The sequence below is a fragment of the Metopolophium dirhodum genome, chromosome 4 (assembly GCF_019925205.1).
Source record: "Metopolophium dirhodum isolate CAU chromosome 4, ASM1992520v1, whole genome shotgun sequence".
NCBI classification, from domain to species: domain Eukaryota; kingdom Metazoa; phylum Arthropoda; class Insecta; order Hemiptera; family Aphididae; genus Metopolophium; species Metopolophium dirhodum.
Window position 1 is genome coordinate 24,448,538 of NC_083563.1, and position 9,780 is coordinate 24,458,317.

A 9,780-nucleotide genomic window follows, 5' to 3' on the forward strand; every position below is an offset into this window, starting at 1 on the left:
AATGTATCATTTAAATAAATTAATAGTTAAATATTTAACATAAATGTTTTAATTAACATTTAATAAAAGTTTAAAAAACCAACTATTAATATAAAGGTAGGGGGTAATATTTGATTAAATGTTTAAAAGCTAAATATTTAAAAATCAACATTTAACTAAATCTTGTATTTGATTTCTATTTTAAGGTTGGACATTAATCATTAAATTGAACATTTATAAGTTAATTAATCATTTCATTCACGTTTCAATGTTTAGCTACCTTAAATCCTAAATATTTATTTTTTATAGCCTAATCAACATTAAAATATGTTCAATAATGAAATTGGTCTGGCGGCTGTATTAAATTATTATTTAATGCCCCCCCCCCCCCCCCCTATAAGTAGGACTCTATTCATTAGTTATAAGTGATAATTTATTTTATTACGCGTGTTTGTATAAACAAATCCTAATTAATACTAATTATTTAAAATAATAATTTAATACAGCCGCCAGACCAATGGAAAATCTCAATAGGCCGGGAATTTCCCGGTGAGCCATGCCGTCGTTGGTAGTTGCACACGCCGTTGTCACGTGTCAGCAGAAACAGTAGCTGTGTTATTTTGTGGGGAGACGTTTATTGCAAATGTTACTAGTTGGATTTAAAAGATTTATGGCGTCAAAGTATTAAAGAGGTTAAAAGGTTATTGCTGTATATCGCTATATATACTCATTACTCGTTGATGGGAATATTAAAATTCAGTTTCAAATTTTTAACGATTCTAATAATTTTTTAAGTTATATTTATAATTTATAGTTGTTTGTGTAATTGTTTTTTTTAAAGTTATGAAATATTTCGTTATACTTTTGATTATATCACTTGGTATGGCAACAGCTATGCCAAAAAATGGTAATAGAACGAGACGCGGACTTTTCGATTACCTTGAGGATATAGTGCAAGAGAATGTTTGGGACCATATGAATGATAGACAAGAATTTATTGATGCTCTAATAAAAGTGGCTGGTGACAAAGTATTTGAAAACGTTTCATCTGACATTAAGGACCAAATACAAGAGATCTTATGGAACCGTATGAGAGATAGACAAGACTACATTGAAGATGTAATAGAAATTGGCAAAGACTTCTTAAAAAAAAAAACTAATGCCGGTAAAGTAATAGATATTATTAATACTTTACCGGACCCAAGAAAAACATAATAATTTGTATATTAATATTATATAAAAATTGTATAAATGATGTAATGTGTTTTTCTTCGTTTCATGTATAAAGAAAATAATTATAACACAAATTAGCACACCTAAATTATATGTTTTATGTTTAATAAATATTAAAAAATATATCATTTTACAATATTTTACTTACTGATTATGAATTCTGAGTTTTTTTTTTGTTACGCAAATTCAGTTTTCGACAAAATCTCTTTTGGTTTTGGGTGTATATTTAATTTATAAGTATAGTAAATAATATTGCTGACGAGTGACGACTACTATGGACAATAGGTAGGTAACCTAACAAACGACTTTCGACTGAATAAATAAATAGTTAATGATCTTATGATAAGATACGTAGATAGTAAATTGTACATTGAAAACAAAATTAAATTGTATACTACAATGATACAAATTATAATGTGGGAATGTAAATTTATAAAAAGATTCACAATTTTATTTAACCAACAGTACCTATATATATTATCAGGTTTCCTGTATGAGGTAGTCAATATAACGTGGATTTTTATAACAGGGAGTCTTGGAAATATTTGGGTAACCCGAGATAACCCGGAAATACCTTAATAAAAGCTATGAATAATATTAGGTTATTTACATACTAAAGAATCTACAGTCGTCAGATAAATTGAGACGGCGGCGACGCTTTTCAGTAAGTGTAGCCTAAACTAGTTGCTGGCAGTGTGGTGCAAAGGTCACACAGTTGGCTACGACAAGAGCAGTCACCAGTTCGATCCCGACTCAGTGCAAAAAATTGTATTTATTATTATTATTATTTTACAATTTCTACTTTTTGTTCTTTAATAAAAAATAATTGGAGTGGCCGAGCGGACTAAGGTGTTGGCTGCGACGCAGTCGACCCGAGTTCGATTCCTCGGCCATGAGTGGCATTTTTCTTCGGACAAGTCACGGTGTCCGGAGAACAAGTGCCGCCATACCCCACCCGGGCATGGCAGATACCTACGGGTGCCCACTTGAAAATCTGCCAAAATCAACACACACGTGTTTACCAACCAACAATATCCTCCCCTACAAATAAAGAAACAAACAGCTAATGGCCATAGTTGCCGAGCTTAATGACCAATTAAAAAAAAAAAAAAGATAATTATCAGAATATTTAATTTTTAATTAATATACCACGTCGGATCGCGGACAATTTGCAAAGGTTATATCAAGTAGACAATCCACCCGCCGATGAGCGGCTATAAAGTGCAATATGCGACAATCCGATTTGATGCATGCTTGATTAACCAATATACAAATAAAATACTAATACGTGATTAATAATTATTAATAATAATAATTTAATTAACGATTAACCAATGGCAACCAATTATTATTATTATTGTAACTTTAAAACCCATAGTAACCATTTATAAACAAAAATATTTCCACCGTAAATCTCAAAATCCTCGTTTGAGCACATCCCCGGGTTGGACTTAGAGGCATGAAAAATAGTTAACTTCACTCCTCAGACCTACTGAATATACATACGAAATTTCATGAAAATCGGTCAAGCCGTTTCGGAGGAGTTTGGCGACATACATTTTCTATATTGTGACACGATATTTTTATATATTAGATAATAAATTTACTTCTTTACCTACATGAATATAAAGTAACTAATAGTTAACAAGTACCTACATAATATAGCGTAATATTGTAATATTGTGTACTAATTGTATAGTGTTATGGTAGAAAAATTTTAGTACAAAAAAATGAATATTATTCAAGAAAAATAGAAATTGCTAATATAAATATTCTGTGTAAATTTACAGTGGAACTTTAACGTCCGGTTCGTGCTAACTATGACGTGAGTCTGCGCGGGTGGGTCTCACAATAAGTTGATAAGCACGACAATCGGAACGCGGTAATATTATTATGTATTACGTGAATCGCAAAACTGCAACAATCTACATTGAAAAGAATTTATTCTGTATTTTTAAAATACGACAGAAAAATAATTCGTAAAAATTAGAATACGATTTGTTTGTTATTTTTCAAACATTGAAACATAGTAACGCGTTTTCAAGCGTTGCGTGGATACGATTTTATTATTATTATTTTTAACAAGACGTTATAATAACTACACATTTATTAGTTTTTTAGTTATAATATAAAAAAAACCCGAATTCGCGGAAGTGCATAATTATAGAAACATACACTTGCTTAAATCAGCATCACGTGTTTTTAAGTGCGAGCTGTTATTAATTATTATTCTTCTCCTGTCTAACTAAAATAAGTCGTGGCTTATTATAATATATGGGTACACATTTCTAAAGATTTATCTGCGTGCATTAACGACAGTAATAATATTATATTATTTACAACCCCGCAGCTTTTTAATTTAAAACCACTTTTATCATTCCATCGCTATAGATGCCGAGTATAACTGTCTGAATTTCGTTGAAGCATTTAATAAATCTTGTATGCCTAATAACAAATGTTAGATTATGGTATATGCTATAGAAATTCTATTATTTTATAACAAAACAGGTACCTATCTAAATATTATTCACCTCTGCAAAAGATCATTGTCACATCAATTTATTATGAGAATAATAATATAATATAATATAATAATACAGTCGTCCATATAGTAGTTTGGTATATTATATAATTTTTAATAATATTTAGTAATAATAAGACAGTTGTTTCTGATTTTTTGTGGATAATAAATATTGAAACGGGACAAATTAATCATGAGCGAAAACGTGGGTGCCATTTTGACCCAAAATTGTTTTTGCCCACGGGTGGCAATATTGTAAATAAGGCCCTGGCCTGCGCAGTAACACAATAATATAGGGTATAGGTTTCATATATTGTACTCGCGTATTTTTCGTCGTAAGATTATAGTAAATTTGTTGGCTGATATATAATAATGATTTTTTTCTCGTAAAAAATTTCCTTGTTTTGTATTAGTTAGTTTTTTTCTGTTTTTTCCTGTTTGTTTTTTTTTTTACTTAAAGTTTTCTATAGTCATGACGTATGCACCAGAAAACGATAGCCGCATTGTGCACCGAAGAATACGTAAGTATAATTTGATATTATATAGAAAAACGATGCTGCAAGTCCTCCGTGTGTGCGTCACACGTCCGTCGACGATTTAACTATGGATAATTATTAACTTTAATGTTCATTTTATTGCAGGACGACAATCTCACTGCTATCAGCGTAACTTCAATGCTGGTCGTCACCGTGGTCGGAACTTTGGCTGTGACTGTCTTAGCGCTGCTGCTCTGCCTGTTGTGCGCAGGACTCACGATGACTGCGTTCATCGCCAACATCGTGAGGAGTCCTGCAGTGAAACGGGCATTGAGAAAGCGTTTTCCGGTAGACGGAGAGATGGCGTCGCGTTGCGTGTCCATCGCGTCGGATTACGCAAGACGGGTGACTGTGATACTAGCCTTCGGAATTTGGTTCCTCGCTCAGTCCGTCGGCACCGGAATGTTTATGGTAATGGAGTTGATCAAACTCTCCAGCCGACCTGAAGATCAGACGCCGCTGAAGTCGGTTGCCGGAGGTCCGATTGCAGCACAGGTCGTAGACTGCACCACGGCTGCGGACGTCGCTCCGCTATCGGACAGTGCGGAGAACTCGGCACCCGTCACCACGGAAAACGGCCAGTTGGCAGCGTCGAGAAACCGTCCCCCGTGGAAGCCGTAACTACGGAAAACGGCACTCCGCTGCCGATCTGCAGCGTCGTGAAGTCGTCAGCCGCGCGGACACCACGTACATGCATTTAATCATAGGTTTAATCAGAAATTAAATAATGTTTTTTTTTATATTGCCCATAGACCAAGCACATATAAATATTGGAAAAAGAGACATGCCTTATTTTCGAAATTCGACCAAGGTATTCTGATGGGACTAGCGTATGTAAAAAAAAACATTTATATAATTATATATATTATATATGTATCATATCATGTTAAAAATAAAAATGATATATATTATAATAGTATGTTTGGTTTTATAGAGAGCTTTTACTCGGTCTGTCCCGAGACACTCAGCGCCTATATATGGCAGAAAAGTGTGACCGGGTGAAAGTGGCTGTGGACCCGTTTTACGGCGCCGGCGAAAATATAATCCAACTTGCCCGTCTGTTCGACAAAGGTACTGTAATATTTTTTGCATTAAAAATAAATAAAACCGTTTTCGTGGAAAGAAAATGTGAACATATTATTTCTACTTAATTGTATTTTTGTAATTACCGAAATGTAATAATTGTAATGTACTTACCTATATATTATATTATTTTATAATAGTATATTAAGTAGGTACCTATTATCTGTGGCTTCTAATAATTGTCATATTTTCTATTTGTAATAGTCATTGCTGTAGATATTGACGTAGACAAGATAGTGATGGCCAAGCAAAATGCCGCGATTTATGGTGTACTTGAGAAGATTGAGTTCGTTGTTGGAGACTTTTTCAAACTGACAAATCAGATAAAGGGTGACGTTATAGTCACATCGCCACAATGGGGCGGTCCAGAATACAACAAAATGGATGTTATCGAAGATGTGTTTATGGACAGGTACCTCAACTCGACGTTGCTGTAGGTCCGGTCCAATAATGTAAGTTATAAGTCATTGTGTATATTTTAATACAATAAAAGCATATAGTAAAAAAATAATTAATAGACTATATTAATATAGTACCTACTTAATTAATTTAATATACCTAACCGTACCTATATACATATAAAAATATTATAATAATATATTATTTATGTTTGAATTCATTAGAACAATGGCGTATCAGACGTCGCTCCCAAACCGGGTACTATGTAGGTACTTGTCCAAAACTCTACTACCGGAAAGCCATTGGTATATATGGTACAGCCTTACGAAGTTCACGATTTTCGGTGTTTTACGCACCCGTACAACGCTTAAAGTTTACCGAGCTTAAGTATAACAAATTAATTTTTTTTAATCTAGGTAAATCAACGTTTTTAAAACTGATGATGCAAAAATAATTCTGACACCCATCACCCATGGTGGATTTACAGAACAAGTCGAGGGATGTTTTTGATTTTAATTGTTCGAGCAAGCGCAGTGTGCGAGTGACTACACCGGATATATTATATGAAAATACCAAAAAGTTCAATTAGCTATAATATAACTTAAAAATAAGACTGACCGCCAAATTCAGACTTCTCTGTCGTTTTCAGTTAAAAACTAAGATTTTCGGCAATTAATTTTTAAAATATCGTTCATAATTCGTTGTAACTTTTAATTTATATACCTATTTTAAAAATATTATTCGCGGGTAATTGAAACGTCTAAAATGTATTATTATATACAAATATGATAATAAACAAATAATAATAACTCAACTTAACCGGCTACGGTATTAATAATATTTAATAATATCAATATAAGTATAGTATACAATATCCTAGGCTGTCAAAATCGTCTCCACTTGGAATCGTTTTTCGTATACAATGATATTATATCATTGAATTCAAATGTAACACTATCCATAACAGTCACCCACTGCCAAGGATACTTCTTCCTTTAAGAACTAAGCTCCAGTGTTAATATGATAATATATAGAACGGACATCGCCACAGGCGACTTTAAAAGATATAATAGTATCAATATAAATATATATAATAAAATATCCTTAGAAATAAAGGGTAAATGCTGGTAGACCGTATCCGGTTAGACTTTTTTTTCGTACCTATGAAATGATTTATCATTGAACTCAAATTTAACACAATCATTACAATGACTCATTCAATAACGAGATACACTCGACACCTACTACACTTCCAGAGCTAGTTCCCAATTTTTTATTTTAATATTTGGTTATAAATATTTTTTATATATTTCTATTTATTTCTAAATGTGCACTTAACTACTAAAGTATTAAATACGAAGTTAAAATCATAAAATAGTTCCTTAAAACATCAAAAGATTGAAGTATACCTATGCAAAAACGAGCGCTAAAAAAGTTTCATATTTTCAATCGTTATGCCATGATACAAATGTTGTTCTTACTTAGCATATTATACGGTCAACCAGAATAAATATGGAAATGCATAAAAACCCACGCTATATATTTTGGAAGTACTATATGAATAGGTACTTTATAAATAATATTGGTAACAACTTACAAATATTCTAACTTAACCTAACCTAATCTTTAACCTATATTATTATAAATTGTATACATCAATACTGAAATATTGTACTTCTATTATTATTTATTACTACTTGGATACCTACATCAGTCATCAATATTGTATAAGTGGACATTGGTAGTGATAGTAGGATGATAATTATTAAAACGTCTAAACTCAAAGAATATTTTTCGAATGTAAATTAAAAATTGAAATTTATTTTAGGTATAATTAATAATAATCAATGCTGTTGTTATTCATTAAAAATAATGACTAATTGGTATTCAATGTAGAATTTATGGTGTTTAAAGTGTAAATTGTACAGCATTTATGAGAAAATTATGGAAACCCTAAAGGGTGGGTTGGGGGGGGGGGGGGCAAAGCTCTTACGTATGTTATTCAATGGCTCATCCCCTCTCTATAATAATTCTTAAATACGCCACTGGTGCATCTCAGCTCGAACTTTGAATAACCTAGGTACAGCGCAGCACTAAACGGCAATGGTTCAAGCGCTGAATTTTAGGATTTTGACCTGCCCTACAAAAGTTAACTGCCAAATTTTCAATAAGACATAATATTTAGTATTTATTATTATTCATAGGTAAGTACCTATTTCATTATTCAAAGTTCGAGATATTCAAATATTTTGGCCTTTTATTATTAAGCCAGCCCAATGTTATGCGGTCTTGGTACAGCCGTACAACATCGTAAAAGTAGAAACCACGGAGCACAATTTAAAAAGGTGGGTAATCGGATGTGGCTCTGTTGTACAGTAGTTTACAAGTGGGTTAATGTATAATGGTGGTTATGAAATTTGAATTCAATGATTGAATGGTATAATATCATTGTATACGAAAAACGATTCTGACTTCTGAGCAGAGACGGTTTGTCAGTGTGAATATTTTATATTAAATTTATATTGTTATTAGGTAGGTACTTATTATTAAAACGGTAGCCGGTAAGTTCAATTAATATAATTATAAAATTACAACAAAATAACTAAAATCTTATAATTAAATATAAAATTTCGTTCAAATTTAAACTTTAAATGCTTATAAATAAAAACTGTAACTAAGTTAATGAAAGATCACTTCAAAACCGTAATAAAGAAGAGCCCACGAATGCGGTTGAAACTAAGAGGATCTTCAGTATGGTACACTTGCCAGTTGCCCCCAATCTCCCAACAAATAGTGGGCCGGTAAAAAAGTATTTTCGTCATAGCAGCTAAAAATATTGAAAATATATAGTTCCACGTAAATAGGTTATAATATATAAAATTACTTTATTCAAAATAATATCATCAAATATACTTGGTAATATCATTGGCCGACGGACCGTTTTCGCTCAGAATCGTTTTTCTTATACAATGATATTATATCATTGAATTCAAATTTAACATCATCCATTACAGCGAACCACTTGTAACATACTGTACAGCAGAGCGACATCCACTTACCCACCTTTTTATTCATAAAAGGACGTATTCCTGGAAAAGGAATGTTATGTCCAAATCACTTTCATTAAACTAAAAATATACTGTAGACGTTTTAAGAAGAAAATTTTCGGTATCAGAAATTGATTTATCATTTTTTGTACATATTTTTAATGGTTTATTACATATTATATAAATCATTTAAAAACTAGAGAAACAAAAAAGAGGTGCCCTGAAAAATTAGAAAAATGAAAAATGTTATGAACTGAAACCCCGTAATTTATTTTCAAAAACAGACAAAAATTGTAAGCAATTTTAACACCTGTCAAATTTAATTATATATTTTTTATTTAAATTTAATACATTTAATCATGGTCAGGATATTTAAAACATTTTGTTTTGAACTCTTGAGTTGATATTATAAAAAGGTCATTACTTATTTTTGAAATGTTCAGGTAGTTAGTAATTAAGCAAACATAATTTAGCTTTGAGTAAAATACATAAACAATAACCGAAAACTCATTACTTAGTACTTACATATATTTGGCATATTCTATTATAATTATTATTCAGAAAATAATAGTGATGAAAACTTGACAATTTGACCAATAGTAATTCATTCGTGGTAATTTGGCTGTCAGATTTTTTTCAGTTGTACATAATATTATAACCAAAAAATGTCGCTGTGGAAAATTATAAATTTAAAAATTTAATGTTGTTATATGAATTCTTCTTTCAAATACTTTTGAGTAATGTGCATTTAATTAGTTCAAGTTTAATATTGACATATTCTGTACTAAACCGTGTGTGTACTCTATACATATTTTTTAATTCTGTTTTGAGAGTGATAGACATGAAACTAGACGATTAGATCATCAATCTTCGGCTAGTATAATTCTAAAATATGTATAGGGTACTGAGTAATGAAGGTATAAAATATAAATGAGTTATCCAGATTTCGCGTACATACAATATACATACATAAAAACATTGA

General features: G+C 31.4%; 1 protein-coding gene across 1 annotated transcript; it reads left to right on the forward strand.

The window, feature by feature from the left end:
* Nucleotides 1–4,854: 4,854 nt before the first annotated feature.
* Nucleotides 4,855–5,789, forward strand: LOC132942489 (trimethylguanosine synthase-like). The gene is made up of 4 exons (XM_061010904.1): nt 4,855–4,956; nt 5,022–5,080; nt 5,204–5,340; nt 5,557–5,789. The coding sequence occupies exons 3-4, from the start codon at nt 5,247–5,249 to the stop codon at nt 5,787–5,789; spliced, it is 327 nt and encodes a 108-aa protein (XP_060866887.1). The 5' UTR covers nt 4,855–4,956; nt 5,022–5,080; nt 5,204–5,246.
* The last annotated feature ends 3,991 nt before the right edge of the window (nt 5,790–9,780 follow it).

Coding starts and splice junctions, on each gene's coding strand:
- LOC132942489 (XM_061010904.1), top strand. CDS start 5,247: ATGGCAGAAAAGTGTGACCGGGTGAAAGTGGCTGTGGACCCGTTTTAC. Junction 5,341..5,556: donor TGCCCGTCTGTTCGACAAAG/GTACTGTAATAT, acceptor TATTTGTAATAG/TCATTGCTGTAGATATTGAC.